Consider the following 19,277-nt stretch of genomic DNA (forward strand, 5'->3'; position numbering starts at 1 on the left):
GGGGGGGGGCAGCAGTGAAAGGGTAGGGGGTAGCTCGGAGAGCAGAATGCCAATGACAGGATTAGAGGCCATATGGGCTTCAGGCACCATCTGTACTGTGGGAGCGACAGAGAGAGGGTTAATTATAGGGCAGCCTCTGGTCCCGGAACACAGCGACTCCCCCCTGACTCACCCAGAACACCCTAATCACTGCACCACACAACCCTCCTGCTCACACAGTCCGTCTGTGTACACAATAGACACTGGTGTTCAGTAGTGACGGATAAAATCAGAACACCTGTATTCATCTGAAAGATAATATACAAGTCCTTTTAATTCAAATTCAAAGCTTTCTTTGTGCCTAAGCAAATCAGATTACAGCTGTCTTAAAATAGTACAATTCGCTAATATGTATATTTGTCACACCAATACATATGCATATAAGCAATGTGTGTGTGTGTGTGTCAGAGTGTTTTCAAGTTTTCGAGGATCTTGCAAGTCTTGTGATGCCCTTACATTGTGTGCTGTTTGCCAGTGGAGCATTTCTCCCCCAGAGGATAGAGACAAAGGAAAGAGGCAGGACAGCTCAGCCTATCTCACACAACACTCACTCTGTCTCTCCATCACACACAATCACAGCACTTCCAACAATACACTGAACTGGATTATCTGTCACACATGTGTTTGCATGCTCCCATAAACACAAAAACAAGAATGTTTTTGTGCCCTTTCTAAAACAATCAATTCAATATTTATCTGCAGTACGAAAGTAGACCAACAGAGAACCATAAGGGATATAAGCACAGACGCACCAAAAATGGCTGTGCACTAATTAAGCCACCAGTGATTTCAGGCCAAATACATCAACTAACTGATGCTTTTCAGTGCAAAACAAAGCTTACACTTAGGCGTGTTAGCTGATGATCAGTATGAGTGTGGGTCAACAGATATTTAAGAGAAAGAGGAAAAAAGGAGAATGAAAAAAATACTATTTGTTGACACTCCAATGACATCTGTTTTTTTTCAACATGTTTCCCTAATTTAAGCCATCTGAAACTTTGTGATTTTGGGGTACATAAATGTAATCACATTTTTTTTTTTTTTGGTGTTAAAGGTATCATATGCCCGGCCAAGCTCGGCTTCCATCCGTGATGCCAACCTTTACGTGAGTGGACTCCCCAAAACCATGAACCAGAAGGACATGGAGCAGCTGTTCTCCCAATACGGTCGCATCATTACATCCCGTATCCTAGTGGACCAAGTCACAGGTAAGGCCTTACATCATGTCCCACGAAAAAGCCATTCCATGTCTGTAAGAAAGACTGGTAGGCAGAAACTGTCATGGATGCCAAGGTAGTAACATTTTTTTCTTATTCTAAATCGGAGCAGGCATATCACGAGGAGTGGGCTTCATCCGGTTTGATAAGCGCAATGAGGCAGAGGAGGCCATCAAAGGTCTGAACGGACAGAAGCCTTTGGGGGCCGCGGAGCCCATCACTGTCAAGTTTGCCAACAACCCCAGCCAGAAGACAGGCCAGGCCTTACTGACTCAGCTGTACCAGACCGCTGCCCGCCGCTACACAGGGCCGCTGCACCACCAGACTCAGCGTTTCAGGTACTGAACCCCCGGCAGACTCACATCACCTAAGAGTGCTAAGGCATATCAGATGAAGTCGCACGCCCCACAAACAGAAAGTGGGAAAATGTGTATTCAAAAGAAATTCAAATTCAAAACAACCGTTTCTGTCTATACTAACAAATTGTTCCTTGAAGCAATATTATTGCTTTACAGTACAGAAGGAATTGGCAATATTGCATTGTCCCTCCTTCTCACTCTTTCTCTCTGACTTTCTTTGAAACTGCAGCATGATCCCTTCACTTGGAAAGGGACCAGATCCAAATAACAGCTCAAAACCAATGTAAGAGACCAGACTTTTCCAAATACAATTTAAAAAACAAAACAACAAAGCTAAATAAATACTGGTTTAGGAAGAATGACTCTGAACCTTTAAAGTTTGTCTTTACAACATAATGGGCATAATATAGAGTGAAATTGTCAGATGTCAGCCACATCTATACATTGATATTTTTGAATAAAGGTTCAAAGGCTTTCAGAAGTAAATATGTTTATATAACCTCATAAACAATTGTAGATCAGGGCATGCTAACTTATTCATTATGGCTAATTACTTTTTATCAGTAGATGTGAAATGGCCTAGGATACGGATTTTGTTAAAGGGGGATCTATTTTGGAGTTTAACCAACCAAACTCGACAAACAATAAATACCAGCTGAGACATACTCACAGGAGTTTTTTAGACGCCATCAGTTTGTGGTTGGATGGTTTGGGACTGCGATGCAGTGGAGGATGCCCTCTGGAGGCCGCTGAAGAAGCAACATGTTAACTGAAAGCCCCCCTTCCTTGTAGATCTCATAACTAACTTTTGCATCCCCTTCATTTTCCCTCTTGCGTTGCAGACTCGACAATTTACTAAACGCCAGCTACGGAGTCAAGAGGTAAATGCCAAAGGTGTATTTTCAAAAGCATCCATGCCAAATTAAAACCTCAAACAAAGTGCCTGGAATACCACCTGCTGACTTCATCTCGAAATCAGATAAAATGGCCACAATTCTTAATACCCACTGCCCATATAAACCATGTTACAGAAGCAGCCTAGACAACAAAATACTATCAGTAATGCAATGATGCAAGCTTCTAACAGCAGGGTATTCTGGCATGGCTTTGTTTAACCTTTTCGTTCTTTTTATTTTAATTAATAGAAATAATTTATATGTATTTATTTATGAACTAACATTGTCAGTTTCAGTTGCTTTAATGTCCCTTTTTTTTCACCAGCATGGACATACCAGATTCCGTTTGCGTATCCTCTGTTTGCTCCAGTTTGTGTATGATTTGATTTGATTCCAATTTGCTTTTCATCCCTCTCTAGGTTTCTGTGTTTTATTCAATACTGTGGTTTCTGTTGAACATTGTGAATCATGTTTAATTATTCCAGAGGCTTTGGTCAGCAGAGAAAAATGAGAAAAATATTCAGTGTGTGGGTGTCAGTGTCTCAGGGCACACAGTGTGATTCTGTATAAAAGCAGGTAGTTTGGAGCCACTGCGGTGCCCACACATATTTATCTACTTACTGTACAGCAGAGGGGATGGAGATGGAGTCCCCCGACTCCAATCTTTATCATTTCTCACAGAAACAAGCCCATAAGAGACAGTATAGAGAACTGGATTCTGTGTAGAACTTCAGAATGACACCCATGGTAGCTCTCCTACTCTCTTCCCCAGATTCTCCCCCATCACCATTGACAGCATGACCAGCCTTGCGGGCGTCAACCTTACCGGTCCAACTGGAGCCGGCTGGTGCATCTTTGTGTACAACCTGTCCCCAGAGGCGGACGAGAGCGTCCTTTGGCAGCTCTTTGGGCCATTCGGCGCAGTCACCAATGTCAAGGTCATCCGTGACTTCACCACCAACAAATGTAAGGGCTTTGGCTTCGTCACCATGACCAACTACGATGAAGCTGCCATGGCTATCGCTAGCCTTAATGGCTACCGCCTTGGTGACCGCGTGCTGCAGGTTTCCTTCAAGACCAGCAAGCAGCACAAGGCCTGAGAGAGAGGCTGCGGGCACCAAGCTCCTTCGACCTGCAGGGAGTCCCCTGAGCTCCCTGTGACATCACTCTACATGGGCCTGGACTGAGTCTCTCTCTGACACATTCACACACAAATCCATAATATATTATCACAAACACAGACATGCAGATACAGGCATACACGCACAGACATAACCAAACATATCCATACGCGCAAGCATACACAAGTCAGAGTATCAAACAAACACACTAGTGGAGTTTTTCTTTTGTCTTTACACAACATGCTAGTCCTTCCCTATATTTGCCTGGATTGAATTAGAAGGGGTACGTAGCTGGTTTGTTGGGTAGGAGCAAGAGCTATCTATTTAGGAGACAGTCTAACGAATGTGACAGAGAATGTGTACTGAGTGCTTTGATTGAATTCAGGCAAATAATGACAACTGATGAACAAAACGATCAAAAATTTAAAATGAACAAATATGTGCAATTTACCCAAACTCTTACCCCACCATCTCTCCTATTATCTTGCTGGAGAGGATGTAGTCACTTTTTTTACACTTGGGCATTTTGAATCAGCGATTTTTTTAGATCAAAGAAAATGAAATTAAAAAACAGTGTTCTCTTATATACGTCTATTAAAAATATAACTATATATTCAATATTTAAGGTGGTTATAATAGCCGAGTATGTAAGCATTTTCTAGAAACGTTGACTACTGTTTCCTGACCTGCATTAGGTGGTGCCTAGCGTAAAGGCAGTTCCTCTACCACATGTGAGCTGATTAGCTCAGACCCAATAAGATTTAGGCTAACCAATGAAAACTGGTCACAGAAAAGAGTAGTCCGAAAGCCATCAGAATGCCTCTTTCCCTCACAGTCTCACACCAAACAACATTAAGAGTACACTTCTGTATCACTGAAACACAGTTCAATAACTAGAAGATATATTAAGTAAAACATAGCAAACGTTCCTGTATTGATCTTCTATTCTATTCTTTGGATGGGTTCAACACAAGCAGACTGTCTGTGAACTTAGAGCAGAGTGGCAGTGCTCCCATGGCGACAGTGTTCATTAGTAAATCTCTAGTGGGCGAGAGTGCGACGAGTACAAGTGGAAAACCGTCTCACCATAACACAGCCACGTCAGAGGAAAATACCGGTGTTTTTTCACTTTTTGCAAAGAAATGTATTACACCTCAGCACATTAACGACAGGCCTTTTTACTCTGGATGGAATTGTCAGCCATGATTTGGTGCGATATCCCTTTAACACAAAGGTCATCTTTCATCGAGAGAACAAAGCAAACAAGACATCCAAATTATAATGTTCTTGCTTTGATTATGAAAGTTACAGCAAGACAGGACTTCAAGGCTTTAGATTAATAACTATAAATGGAGGCAGGAATTTGATAGTTTGAATGGGATTAAGACCCAAGAAGCAGCTACAAGTAACTGAAGAAAATACAATACACCCCATTGACTGAACAATGGTCTATGCTGCTCTGCAGAGATATAACACACATGAGCAAAAAGTCAAGAGCACCGGTATTATTCTTCAGTCTAGTGCACTGATAGAAGCTCCCAGGATAAATTAGGTCAAATTGTTACCATTCAGTTGAGCACATCTACAGAACCAACATGCATAGAGCAGATTAGTAGGACTGCAGTTCCAAGTGACTGAATATTTAAAACTGACTTAGAGTCTCGTGTGTGAGCGATAATATATGGCAATGTTCAAATGATCACTGATCCTTGGAGGAAAAAGATTAATAGTTCCTCTAGCTTTGCCAAATGCTCCTCAGTTTTATTTAAAACCGCTAAATTCTCTTAAAAGCTTCCAAGAAACGTTGTACTCCTGCCCTCTTAAAAGACGACTGTACAACATCAAGCCTGCAAATAAGTGTCATAATAATACATCTGTTTACAACAGAAAGGTATTTATTTATCTGCTTTAGATCTATTTCACACTTTCACAAAAATAGCATTACTCAAAATATCCCCAACCCAATTGCATGAAAATTATTTATGGCACCCTTGATGAAACATTAAGGCCAACCTGTCTAGATGAAACGTCTGTTACAGACCAGACTTACGATTTACCGTGGGGAGAGCTAATGTCTTTCAATATCAAGACATCTGCACATGATAATAGATTAAATAAGGTCAACTATATTCAAGACATTTTTGCTTTTGCTTTTCTAAATGACGCTGTGTTAGCCAAAGAGGACGATCTCTTTGAAAGGATTACATTAGAGATAAATCTATTTTTATACATACAAAGGAACAAGACCTTGTGCTGAATTTTTACAGATTCTTAAGCTTGGAAAAATTGGGACATCGCATGGCTTTATTTTAAACCCTCTGATCTTTGCAGAGCAAGGGGGAATAAGCATGCGGTGTATGGGTGGGGATTTAGGGAAGGGGCGAAGGAGCATCGTATCTCATACAAACTTAACCGTTCAAGCATATCACAACAATTGAAATTAACTAACAAAAGTAAATTAGATGTAAAAAAGCTAAATTCAACACTTGAGTATGTAACCTGACAGACACATCTATACTTCTGAGTGCTTATACACACTCTCATCTCTTGTCCTGAAGTTGTGTACAGTGTTGCTTCCACCATGGTGCAGTGAAGTGAAGTTCTTTGACTTGAGAATCCCAGACAAAGCTGCAGTGAGACCGGCTCATCGCTCAGCTGAACAACCGAATAGCTGCTTGCAAATGAAAAAGGTAAAATGCAGATTCAAACAGTGATACAGATTCATATGAACACTGAGCATGGCTCGTTATGATTAGATAGATTTGATTTTTGCCAAAGAATTGCTTTGCAAGTCAGTACCGAGAAGGATAAATTAAGACTAACTATATTATTCCCTGAGTAATTGCTGTACAAATCTATGTTATTTATTGAATAAGGACCCTCTACAATTTCCGTTATCATTACTTTTAAATATCTAAGTTGCACATATCAGTTTGCATTAGTAAATCCTATAACCACTAAACCAAATGCTAAAATGAAACAGTTGCAAGAAACCCCATTTGCACAAATTGTATGCACACACAGAATGATAGAAAAAAACCATATCAAAATATAAATTACGATGAATCAGTTTGCCTCTAGACAAAGTACGAATTTGATACATTCTTATAATGTTTCCCCCCCCAAACTTTATATCATCTGCTTTGTTTTGTGACTAATTGAATCCTTTAAAACCATTAACTTTGCACCACTTACTCTGGCATCTTTCGATCTGTTCCCCCCCCCCCCCTTCCCCCCCCCGAAATACTCTAAATGACTGTCACTGACGTTTCCGGAGATGACCACAAAAATGGCTAATCTAGCCATTTTGGGTCGAGCAAATTGGAAGAAATATAGGACTGAGCACTTGGTCAGACCAGTGATAGACGTTAGGAAAAACCTAGATAACAGGCCACGTTGAGCTGCAGCTGGAGTTGTTTACCCAGCCATGTCCGATGTAGTACAGTCAACCCACAAACCAAACCCACAGCCCCAAACGACCTTTCATACACAGTCGATACCAAGACCTACACCTGATGTACAGTAGAGAGCCAAGGACCATGGCAGGAAACAGTACTACACTGCTTGAGCAACAACAATATTCATTTAAAAAGACAAAAAAACTTTCCTATGGAACAGTAAGTGCAATGTGCTTTGTTTTTATATTGACTGAGATCAAATGATATATATTTTTAAAAAAAGAAATTAAACGTCACACTGAAAAGGTTTGCGGAATAGTAAAAGTTCAGACAAAAACATTCAAATGAACGGACTCATTAAGAAAATAAAACAAGCAATGAGAGGTCTGATCTGTACATTTCCATAATCACTTCCTTAGCCCCTAATTTGTGCTCTGACCATGAAAGCTCAAAGAAACTGCATATTTGGCTGACTCAATAGAGCAATTCAATGACCTTGAAAGGAATACTGTCTAATATATCAGTTTTTAGCCCATGTCAATTTCAAATATCATTTCTTTCCTGTAACTTATTGATTTCATTTACATATCAAGACTCACTTGTTGAATTAGCGTATTTGTGTTGTTGATGTTGCCATATAGAACACACATGGGTCAAAGATTATGTTTGGTTGCATTGATTGGGTACAGTTTGTTATTTTTCTTCATTATTTAATTAGTTGCAGTTTTACAGTGTATGCAGAGTTTAGACTTAGTTAGATTTTTTTATTTCAATCAAACTGTGTTCAATTGTGTTTGTAAAAGTCTGTGGTAGCTTTTGTTGCAACATAAAATAATTTAAACAGAAAAAATTCAAAATAGCGCCAACAAACTTGTATTATTTGGGCGACTTTAAGCTTGTAGTTTTAACTTATTGTTAACTTAAAAACTATTTATTATGATTATTATTATTATTGCCTCGTATAAAGTATGTTTTGTGTATATTTATGGTTTATTTCATTATATTTGCAAGTTTAAAAGATTTTAAGTTTGCCAAAATTGTGGTTACACCATTACGTTTCTTAAAAAGGGGGACAAATAGAAAAACAGCTTTAGAAGTACGATTTGGAAACGTTCTCCATAGTCAAAGAATGCACTGCTATATTTAACTAATTGAAGTGTATAAACATACATGCTGTGTGCTAGATGTTATGCCTTTACTGCCTGTGTTCTGTTTGTCTTGTTAAATGAAAATCTTTTAATTATTTAATCTAATCACAGTCTTGTTTTTTCAACCACTCTATGAACCCCTGAGACATGGGACAGTCCCTGTAGCGAGGTTTTGGAACATTTGATGGTCCAAAAACTAGCCAGGAACAAAAAGGGATGTCTTAGGTTTGATAGCTCACAAGATGCTTTCCTGTTTATGCTGATGGGTTGATTAAAAAAAAAAGATATTAAGGGTTTGTTTCTGTAACAGCATTGTAATACTGAGATCATCTGTATTGAAACTAAGATGTTCTTTAGTCCCGAGATGCATTTAAAAAACCCAGCAAAGACCTTCGGCAACAATATTACAGAGCTCAGAAAAGCTGCAGGAAGGTTTTCTTGGGTGTCTCTAGGGGAGTAAAGGGGTGAGTGGTCCTTCTGTTTCTCAACCAACTGTATTTTGTGTCTATTTATTTAGAAGAGGGGACGCAGTAACTTAGTGATGTTTTTCTTACATTTTCCTGGAATGGTAGAACAAATCAAAAAGGTGAAAATGATCAAAACAGTTCAAAATCTCATACTTCCAAACATGACCAAATGAACAATGTCAAAATTTAACAAAGAAAAAAAAAATAAACCTTTCAGTTTAGTCTAGGATATTTATTACTGGGATTTCAGCTGAAGACGCTTGAAGACTTTTTCATGGAATTGTTTAATTATTTGTACTTTACATGCCAGAAAAAAATAAAATAAAAGTTACAAATATTGAGTGATCCCATTTTTATTGACTGAGATTGTTGAATGTTATCACTGAACACTTCTGCCCATGCCAGGTTGTTTCATTAGACTCTATAATTAGTTATGCAATAGGTCTTTTACAAGGTGTATATTTTATATCAATTAAATAATAAGAAGTTGAATAAATGGTATAAGTTTGTAAGAACAGTAATTGCTGCTCTTACATGTTGTATGTATAGGTTTTGTACTAAGCTCTTCCCCATAGTGTTATCTCCCGCTAGGTTTCATAAATGCAAAACAGCAGTATTGATTTTAAGCCTGTATGAAAATGGAGTTTTACACCGGAGTTAAAAATGAACACAAGTTTGAGTTGAGATAAAATGAGTTTTATTTGAAAACAATGGAATGAATACATTTGTCACAAATCAGAGAGAAAACACAACAGGAAGCAGAGGAAAGTGGATGTGTAGAGGAGATAACTGCTCATTGGAATTTCCGTTGTTTATTCTGAATTGTTTTTCAATGCCATGATGGTGCCTCTCACAACAACTTGGTGTTGCTGCAGTGACTGTGGTCCCTCAAGAACAACCTGCAAGAGTGAGCGCATACACATTCATTTCAGTGGCATGTTGTTAAGTCATGACTTCCAAGTTGTTAAAAGGGAATAGCAATTTAGGTGAAATTGATCCCCGGCGGTTTGTTTTCCGAGGACTAAGCATTCACTCCACGGATGTATGCACTTCCTGTGTTATCTTGCAGTCAGCACTTCAATATGGGTATTACTGTTTAAATTGATTTAGGTCCATGAAACATAGATTATGTTGTCCCAGACTCTCTCGGCTCCATGCTTCCTTTAGCAGACCTAAAGATATCAGCACTATCAGTAAAGTAAAGCACAGCTTAGCTCAAAATCCTGTCTACAATCCAATAATAAACAGGAAGTTAGAAACAGCTAATGCGTTTAAAACACCCGATACATCTAAGTGTTCAATAAAGTACAGTAGCCTTTTGTTTATTTCAACAGGAAGCTACAGCTGATATCTATTCACTCTGCTCAGCATAACATGATATCAGTTTCCATTGCATCTAGCAACAGTAACACTGATATCACAGTTTAACAGCATTTTTACGAAAATTAAAAAGTATACACAATGCTAAGCTGATTGAGTTAAGAGTTTAGTTCCTCTTTCATCCTAACAACTACAATAAGCTCAAGAAAGTTGCCTTTACCTTGCTCTTGTTGCTGCCTTGCTCTTCTTCTAAAGGGAAGCTGAAACTGCACAGGAGATTTTCTTTACAACAGAATGTTGAAGCGCTAATCCTTCATGATGCAGGTTTCACTGCACTCATATTTAGTTTGTTTGAGTAAGCACCATTTAGAAACTATGAACAGTTGCTTACTTTAGGTGCAGTATCTTTGGGTTAAAAAAACCTGTCCCTCAAAATCTTAACAAAATAGGGCACGAGATAAATATCCTACTGGGTAGAATATGGAGACAAAATACGGTTCGCCAACCCAGGAAATGAGTTACTCACAGATCAGGTGGGTCTAGAGCTCTTCATGCCCATGAAGCGCTGCATCCAGGCTGGGGGGCTCCTGGCAGATAGCCGGGCTGATGAACTCCATCAGGTACTCGCAGCGGCTGGGCTCCGAGACAGATGTCACCACTGTCTCCTTTCCGCACGTTAACTTAATCTAAAAAGACAAAAGGTGATTTATTTGGTGCTGTGCCTTGTGCAATGAAAACTATTAATGGGGTGGGAAATGAAATGTTGAACTAGATCTGCCTGAGCCTCACCGTGGTGGACCTGTTCGGGCCCTGCCAGCACCCTGTCCCATGTTCATACTTCATCAGAGAGTAGATGTTATCCTCGGGACCGGCCCAATGCCCCCATGATCTACAGAAAACAAAAGATATGTTGCAAGTGAAGAGTGTATAAAGAAAGACCGAAAAAGAAACACCATGGATATTCCCTTACCCCAGGTTAGTTTCCGATCCACCAAACTTGGGTTTCTGGGACATTCTGTTGAATGGACAGAGCCTGTAGATGTACCTGGAAACAACATATTCAATCATAAGTCTTCAGTAGTAGGAACCTAAATAATGATTCATAAGTACAATACTTGTTTTCCTAAGTCAGAGAGTGTACGTACTCGCTAGTAGACAACTCATAACACTGGCTATAGAGGTATGCAAACTCCGCATTGGGTCCAAAGTCAAAGGAGATTTCCTTCTCTAGGTTCCTGCAGAGACAAAGCAGACACGATTAGATGCATGCATGTTAAAACAAGGCATTGCACAACATGTGAAAATAAAAAGAGTAGAAAATAAACAAACATAAAAAGTTTAAAATGGAATCCTTTATTTCTTCCACTAACACCACACTGACTGCGCAACACGATGGTCTATTGAAGCTGCTCAAAGTGCAGCCTTAGTAACCAGCGCTGATTGCATTGTTGGCAAAGAAGCTGCTTCATATTCAGAGCACTTACTTGACCTGATCATCGACTTCTCGCAGAGCTCTCTCGGATTCATCAAATGCATCCCTGGCTTTCTGAGCAGCTGGGAATCAAAAGCACAGAATGCAAAGAAAGTCAATTCAGTCCAAGCTCATACACACAACTTACACACAGGCTTACGGCCCGTCTACACTACAGGCATCGAAAAATGCTTTCAACGCTTCGCCCATTCACTTGAATGGGGTGACGTAGAAGATTTTTAATCTTCGCCGAACTGCATTGTGGGGAGCATGGCATGGCTTTGCAAGCATCACGAGCATCTATCGGCATCAAAAGTTGAACAATGTTCAACTTTTGAGGCTCGATGCTTGGCATCAGCCAATCAAATCCTGTTTATGCAAATCCCGCCAGTGCAAGCGCAGCCAATCAAACCGCGTGCAAGCTGGGAGAGCCAGACCGCAGTTCATTTCCTCATATTCCAAACGAGATATTACGGTAGCAAATCACCCGGTTCTTTACGACCGGAACTATTTACCGGGATACAAACCGGAGGAACCAGGCATGGAGGGAGGTGGCAGAGACAGTGGGTGAAACTGGTAGGTTTTTCGCCTGTTTGGAGAGTTTATATCCAGTTTACTTCGTTTTAACATTGCTATTGCTTTGTATGTCGGGGGCGGGAGATTCATGTGATTGNGAGTCATTTGAGGGGGCTCTTGGGGAAAAAAGGTTGGGAACCACTGATATCGATAACGTGACACGAGACTGGATAATCTTATGTTTCCAATATTGACTATAAAGCATAATTGTATTTTCATGGTTTTAACGGCTTTCAAAGTTATTGGTGTTGGTACATGTTTCTGGTTTAGAAATGTGTCTTTACCAATTCAGTCATTATATCCACATTACGGATGATGATGATGATGATGATGATGATGATGATGATGACAAATCTTGTTTTAAGATTTTGGTCAGCTGTACAGTATTGTTCCACAAAAGCATTATAATATATAATGTGTCTCCCCTTATCCCCCAGCCCTAATTGATATGCAGTCACATTGGTGCTTTATGATCTCACAGCTGTGGACGGCTGACTCACTCACTTTCCTACAAACTCTTACCATCAATGAGGTTCTGCGTTTCCTGGTCGAAGGGTGGCATCGTCCCCTCGTCATCGTCTTCCTTCTTATCTGGGGTCTGCGTCGGAGGAGGGCTCTGCTGATCCAACACACAGAAGAGTGACTCACTAAAGGAAAGCTTGAGTCATGCAGCATAAGTTTGAAGGAGAAATCGGGTGCGCTTACCTTATAGTCTCCGTCATCTTGGTCTTCTTCTTCGTCCTCTTCATCATCTTCCTCCTCTTCTTCTGGGATGTCTTCTTCAGGGTACTGCTCGGAGTCGTTGTCGGAGGGGGGCTCTTTTATCTCCTCCCCTGGAGTCTCCACCTCTGCTGGGGTTTCCGTGTTGGCCTGCCGCCAGGAAAGATACACAGTTTCAAATAGGAGGCCGAGGCTTCCACACGTTGGGCTTAACTAAAGAAGAATGTGCAGGGGCTTACCTCTGATGTGTATTTGTCTTTGATGTTATTCCAAACTGACTCAAAGGCTACAGAGTCCACTTTGTCAACTCCTCCTAACAGTCCCTAAACCCAAAGACAATACTCACATTTAGATTCAGCTCCGTCAAATATGTTTCTAGAATTGTTTCATTTCTGACATGTAATGGTAAGTGCACTTTACAGGGTTCATACACTTTTCACCAATGATTTTCAATGACTTCTCCATGACCTTTACCTCATTTTCCATGACCAAAGAAAATGACTCTTTCTCAGCGGTACCACTGAAAATTGTTTATGTAACAGGAAAATAAGGTCTGCATATGAAACATGTTGTAAAACAAATAACTTTCAGTATTTATTATCATCGATTAGATCAAATATTAATTATATTTGATGCAACTTTAGTTCGATTTTCATGACTTTTCCAAAACTTTGGGAAGAATATTTTTTTCCAGAACTTTTCCAGGGCCTGGAATTAGCATTTTGAATTTCCATGACTTTTCCAGGTTTTTAATGACCGTATGAACCCTGACTTTACCATCAGGGTTTTTATAGGAACACACGAATAATCACCTGCGCCTCTGCTTCTGTGAAGGATCCGTCTGAATCCGGGTCGAGCTCAGAGTGGGACAGAAGCTCAGCCACGGAGACACTGACACAAACAAAGACACGTCATTGAGTTACAGCAAGCACAAAAATACTTACTGTCATACTAATGATCATACAAAAAGGTACATATGAAAGATATGAGTATACCACATCAGAAGTAAAAGAGGGAGGGCTTCAATGTATACTGTTCCCTTATTGCAAATGTTCACTACTCCCTGTAACTGCAAGTCTATTTCAATGTAACTGGTGAAATGTTCTCAACTGTCTTCTAAATAAAGAATTGTACATTTAAAAAAAGAAAGATATGAGTATACATTTGTTTTTAAAGAGTGATAAAATATGTTCTGGCCTTTTTTGGTTTAAATAAATGTAGTCTCTCGAGCAGCAATTTGGATTCCAATTATACAAGTCACAAAACAAAAGTTAACTTAAAAGAAATCACACTCCAGATTTACAAATGCTGCATTTCTCCTTTTCATTATTGTATTCAACCTGGTGAGCCTGACAACACAGGCTTCTCCCGTGATGGGTGCTAATACTACTTGAGGGTGCTGATACTCACGAGCCATCTGCATCATCATCCAGTTCAGACAGCACCTCAGCCATTTTAGCCTTGTCCTTCTCCATTTGAATAACAGCCTTTTGTTCTGAAACAAAAAATATCATTTATTTATTATGATTGATTCTAATCATACACACATATTGTATACACAGTGTTACCACATGCTGTTATATAACATCAACTTCAGGGCAGAAGTCTCATCAGTGTCAAGTTTTAGTATAACTGGTGCAAATGGAATCCAGGTAACTTCATCTAGCTCAGAAATGTGATAAAACAGACTGTACTATATGTTATGTGATGCTCTGTTCAAACAGGAGAGGTGAAATGCTTTCACATTATCATTTACCTTCCCAGGCCTTCAGATGGCGCTCTTTGGCTTCTTTTTCTGGCTGCTCTGCAGTCTCCTTCACTGTTCTCAGGGCCTCCACCATAGCTTCCAAATCTTTCTTACCGATCTGAATATCTGCTTGTTTGGCCTTTAGAGGACAATCAAAATGATACCTTTAATCAATTTAAGAACACACACGCAATCCCTGAAAACGCCATGCCGTTTACAAAACTATACAATGAAATCTATTCAAAGGAGAACAGCTGTGAGCAGCAAAGGCAACAGAGAAGAATAAGAACAACCTGGAAGACCTGGCACCTCTTTATTTACTATGAGATGAGCGTTATGTGCTTGTTTGTGTTTTACAGGAGGATTAAGATGGCCGTTTCTAGTTTCTTGGTGTGAATCAGGCCGATACAAAGTGAGTGGGATGATTTGGTCACTCCTACAACTACTCTCAGTTTTTGTGCATAATAAGCAAAAGAATAGGTGACATAACTAGACATATAAAACATTTTTGTAAACACCTTCATCCGTCTTTATGAAAGTGTCAGTACCCTGTATGAAACATATTTGACGATGAGAAAATAAATGTGTCAGAGCTACGAATCTTAATTATTACACAAACAAATTCCAACGGTTCTGTTGTCATTCATACCTTCTTTTCCTCTAGGCCCCTCTTTGCCTCCTGGACCAGTTGTTGCTTAAGCAGAAAGCCTTCCTTAGTGATCTCTGCCATCTTCTGCAGGCTTTCCCTCTCTTTGCGCCCCAACTCCCTGCAATTCACACGAAATATAAAGAAAATACTCAACAATAAACAAAGCATTTCATATTTTCAGACCATATGCCCGTGTCTTCCCGGGTCCTCAGACCGGGCCTGCTCTCCATCCCCCGCTCTCGCCTCCGAACTGTTGGTGACAGGGCGTTCAGTGTTGCGGCCCCCACCCTCTGGAATGCACTTACTGCCAAGATCCGTAATGTTGCCTCCCTGGACATCTTCAAATCATCATTAAAAACACACCTGTTCACCCTGGCCCTCGGGCTCTAGCCCTTTCTTGGTCCCCCGGCTTCCTTTATTTTTTGTTTGCCCTTTGATTGTCTGTTTGTTTTGTTTGTCCACCATGTACAGCGACATTGGGTCCCTTGAAAGGAGCTATATAAATATCATTTATCATTATTATTATGTATAGGCTGTCTGAACAGATCAGGCTTATTCTTGCTGGTGTACTTAAGTTATTAGAGTTATAAGACAAAACCATTCCCACCTGCAGGTGTTCTGACAGGCAGCACCACTGTTGTACTCATCTGTTGTGTCACAGCAATCTATACAAGAAACGCAGATGTTAGACAAAAAAGCTGCCCACACAACACACCCGTAAGAGGTAGGCAGAACAGTTTAAAATACATACCACAAATGCCGTCATTGATGCGGGAGGAAGGGATGAAGCCCGGTCGGAAACCTGCGTTGGTGCAGTGGAAGCTGCCGTTGGGACAAGCAGCAGTGCCTGCAAAATAATATTTGGAGTATAACAGGTGCTCCATATTGTCATGACCTTGAAAAGTTAGAAGATTCAGACCAAGCAGCTTTTCTAAACAATTCACATTACTACTAATATTGTAAATAAAATTACTATTATATTTAAATGTATGTCTTTTCAGTGTCATAGCATTAGAGATACTCTTCAGTTGTATAGCCTTTTGTGACCGGTTGCCTTTTATTAAAGGGTTTAGTGTTTGTGCAGTGTAATACAGAAGTGTTTGATATGTTCCTTCGTTTTTATAATGAAACTATTTATTAAAGTTGTCCCTCGCAAGGTGTGTCTTTAATGTTGAACTAATAGAAAGATGTCCAGTGTTGGATCTGTTTTCCTCTGTACCAAATGTCCACCCAACCGGGCTATGAACGGAACTCTGACTTGTGTAATGTTACACACCTACTAGATGGCAGTGTAGGCGTCAAAAGCATTCAGTATATACGCACCTGGTTCATCAGAGCCATCCTTACAATCACAGTAGTCATCATTCACTCTGTCAAAGGGAATCGTGCGGGAGCCATCTAGGCAAGTAAAAGGTTTGCCCTCTTCGTAGAACTGCCGTTCTGTCGAGGTTGAACAAAAGAAACGGGTCAGAGATATGGCAGATCCAAAACTAAGGAACTTATTTTGAACTCTATCCCGAGTGCAAAGTATACAACTGTACTCCAGAGGTGGAAGAAGTACTTAGATATTTTTACCTGAGTGTATGAATACAGTGTTACAAGTCAAAGTATTGCATTGCAAATGTTGATCAAGTAAAAGTAAAACATCATTAGCATCCATATATACTTAAAGTACCAAAAGTAAAAGCAGTCATTGTGCAAATTGACATAAATGAATACAATCTGGTAAAGGAGCAACCAATTTGTGTTACTTTGCATGCTGCAGGGTAGAAGTAACTAAAGGTATACAATAAATATAGTGGAGTAAAGTACATGATTTCCTTCTGATTTGTAATGGAGTAGAAAGACAAAGTAGCAACACATTGAAATACTCACGTAAAGTACTAGTACTTCAAAATCTTACTTCACCACTGCTGTACTGTACTCGTATGTCATTATTAGTTGTGATTATGAATTATGAAAGCTTACTTGACAAAGGGACACCCCGAGGTCGTTGGACTTCCACCGCTGAGACTCCCACACTCAGCAGCAGCATTAGCAGGTACTGAGTCTGACAGGACGTCATCTCCGCAATGGATCAGTATTTAGGAATATTCAGCTGTACCCAAACCGCCTCTATGACACAAAATGTGTAGATTAATACAGGAACCACCATGTTAAAACAATAAACATATCGGGACAAGAACGATAATGTTATATCAACTAAAATCCATCAAGTATCTTCGCTTGTTCTGGTTTCGACAACGACTTCTTGTTAGCTAACACAGCAACGCGAACTAGCCAATTTAACTAAAAGCAACCTCTAAAATAACACGTAAATAAATATAAATACCAGGAGTGCGTAACCATTTATAATAACATAATTATACCTTAAGCGTACACGGTAAATACTGTTGGTAGACACAAAGAAAACGTTTAACAATTGCTTAAAACAAGCTAATAGCTAATCATTACCGGTCAATGCACCGCTTAGTTCCGTGTTGTCAAAGCGCATGCGTACAGCTCCGCCCCGCTTTGTCTTGTTTCTCTCTGATTGGTCGACGCTTTGTTTAGCCCCTGTGATTGGCTGAGAGCCGTGGCAGCCGCCTAAAGAAGAGGATTCTGGGGAGGATTCAGCCTTCTCATGGCAGAGTCAGACAGGTGCAGGTAGTCATCACTCTTTACACTGTTTATCATTAGACCGTGTTTCATTCAGGCATCGTACAAACTACACGTTAATATCTATGGTTAATATCGATAACGTGGAAAAATTAGGGCACTATCATTTAATTGTATCCTATAAAAGGTCAAATGTATACAACAACTAAAGGACGTTGCCTGCAATATAGTAATAGGATAATACAGTCTCTACAAACATGCTACAGTTAAAAATAAGATTAAGCTCAAATAGTCTGGAACAATACAATATCACTTTACATACAACATTTATTTACATTACTAAATATTATTTGAACACTCTTTGGGTTTATATTTCAATTTTTTCATATAGTATTGCACTATGTGGATTTTGATTGACTATGTGTTTGTACCATATATTGTATCTTTTTTCAGTATCTGTTTTTCTATCCTGTTGTTTCTTATGCGGACTAAATTTGCTAACAAACCACCTAGCATATGAAACTGTAATAATAGTGACAATTGTATTGCATTTAATATAAAAATCTTACTTTATTTGTATTTTTAACACACTTTACAGTACCGAACAGTGAAATAAAAGAAAAATATACTGATATACTATAATATTGTTTTATATATAGATGTTTGCTTATTAAATGCATTTATTCACAAAATGACACCTCAGCTCTGTTGAGAGGAAAAACTTTCATAAAAATAATATAATAAAAAATAACTTGGACACATTTTACACATTACAGCAAGATCATTTACAAATATTACAATCATTTCATGTTGTTTTTTCACCTTGAATAATCTTTCTTACTTGTGAACAAACACATGAATTAAAGCCCAGAAAAAAATATTCACAGAGGGGTCAGTCTGTGAAAAAGTGACCTGACAGCCACCCAAGATGGGAACCACTAGGCCACCACGGGACGGACATCTAGGCTAACAAAGATTGAAGTTACTAAGAAATAGAAGTGGTGGTAGTACTAAAATGGCCAAGGTAGATAAGGACACATGTATTCCTTTTCAAAATGTCACATCCAATGTGACTACATCAGCTCAACTTTGACTTTATCAGTCAAATTAGTTCAATTTCACATGGACTATTAATGGAGAATTACTTGTTTGTTTGAATAGACCTCTAGAAAAGTCGTTAACATTGACTACTGCACAACGACTTTGTGATTTGGCCCAATGTAAAATGATCAATGGGTGACTGCCAATGACCAAACCACCAGACACAGACTGAATACTACCTGAAACACACTGTCTGCCTCAAAACCTGACGAAATAAAGTGCTGGTACAAATATATTTGATTTCAACAATAAATGTGCACGATTAAAATATGTTAGCACAAGTGAGCGAAAACATAACTAGAGAATGAAAAGGTGAGGATGTGGCCTGCAGTGTTTTAGTGGTTCACAAAACAACCTTAAGTGGTTATTTGTCAATCATTATGACTTGGATAAATTTATAATTTACAATCCAATATTACATTATATACAAGATTGGTTATGCTTATAGCT

The 19,277-nt window shown here is 39.3% G+C and overlaps 2 protein-coding genes across 10 annotated transcripts; one reads left to right on the top strand and one right to left on the bottom strand.

The window, feature by feature from the left end:
- Positions 1–1,093: 1,093 nt before the first annotated feature.
- LOC104950869 (ELAV-like protein 3) lies at positions 1,094–8,983 on the top strand. 4 transcript variants are annotated; one of them, XM_010777451.1, is made up of 5 exons: positions 1,094–1,247; positions 1,366–1,594; positions 1,845–1,898; positions 2,458–2,496; positions 3,263–8,983. In XM_010777451.1, exons 1-5 carry the CDS (start codon positions 1,166–1,168, stop codon positions 3,609–3,611), a joined length of 753 nt encoding a protein of 250 aa, XP_010775753.1. In that variant the 5' UTR covers positions 1,094–1,165; the 3' UTR covers positions 3,612–8,983. The 4 variants fall into 4 exon arrangements, with proteins under 4 accessions (XP_010775753.1, XP_010775755.1, XP_010775754.1 ...); XM_010777453.1 differs by having other exon boundaries at positions 3,284–8,983; XM_010777452.1 differs by lacking the exons at positions 1,845–1,898; positions 2,458–2,496 and having other exon boundaries at positions 3,284–8,983.
- prkcsh (PRKCSH beta subunit of glucosidase II) lies at positions 3,863–17,681 on the bottom strand. 6 transcript variants are annotated; one of them, XM_010777446.1, is made up of 18 exons: positions 17,583–17,681; positions 17,097–17,243; positions 16,452–16,568; positions 15,880–15,975; positions 15,736–15,793; positions 15,129–15,246; positions 14,489–14,618; positions 14,143–14,227; positions 13,545–13,623; positions 12,972–13,055; positions 12,718–12,885; positions 12,535–12,631; positions 11,450–11,519; positions 11,111–11,200; positions 10,936–11,010; positions 10,755–10,854; positions 10,492–10,651; positions 3,863–6,303 (listed from the first exon to the last, which is right to left on the bottom strand). In XM_010777446.1, the coding sequence occupies exons 2-17, from the start codon at positions 17,191–17,193 to the stop codon at positions 10,505–10,507; spliced, it is 1,611 nt and encodes a 536-aa protein (XP_010775748.1). In that variant the 5' UTR covers positions 17,194–17,243; positions 17,583–17,681; the 3' UTR covers positions 3,863–6,303; positions 10,492–10,504. The 6 variants fall into 6 exon arrangements, with proteins under 6 accessions (XP_010775748.1, XP_010775749.1, XP_010775750.1 ...); XM_010777447.1 differs by lacking the exon at positions 3,863–6,303 and adding an exon at positions 9,326–9,544 and having other exon boundaries at positions 12,718–12,882; XM_010777448.1 differs by lacking the exon at positions 3,863–6,303 and adding an exon at positions 9,326–9,544 and having other exon boundaries at positions 12,535–12,628.
- Positions 17,682–19,277: the final 1,596 nt, after the last annotated feature.

This window comes from Notothenia coriiceps, unplaced genomic scaffold (genome assembly GCF_000735185.1).
Source record: "Notothenia coriiceps isolate Sejong01 unplaced genomic scaffold, NC01 NC01_scaffold00018248, whole genome shotgun sequence".
In the NCBI taxonomy this organism is placed as follows: Eukaryota; Metazoa; Chordata; class Actinopteri; order Perciformes; family Nototheniidae; genus Notothenia; species Notothenia coriiceps.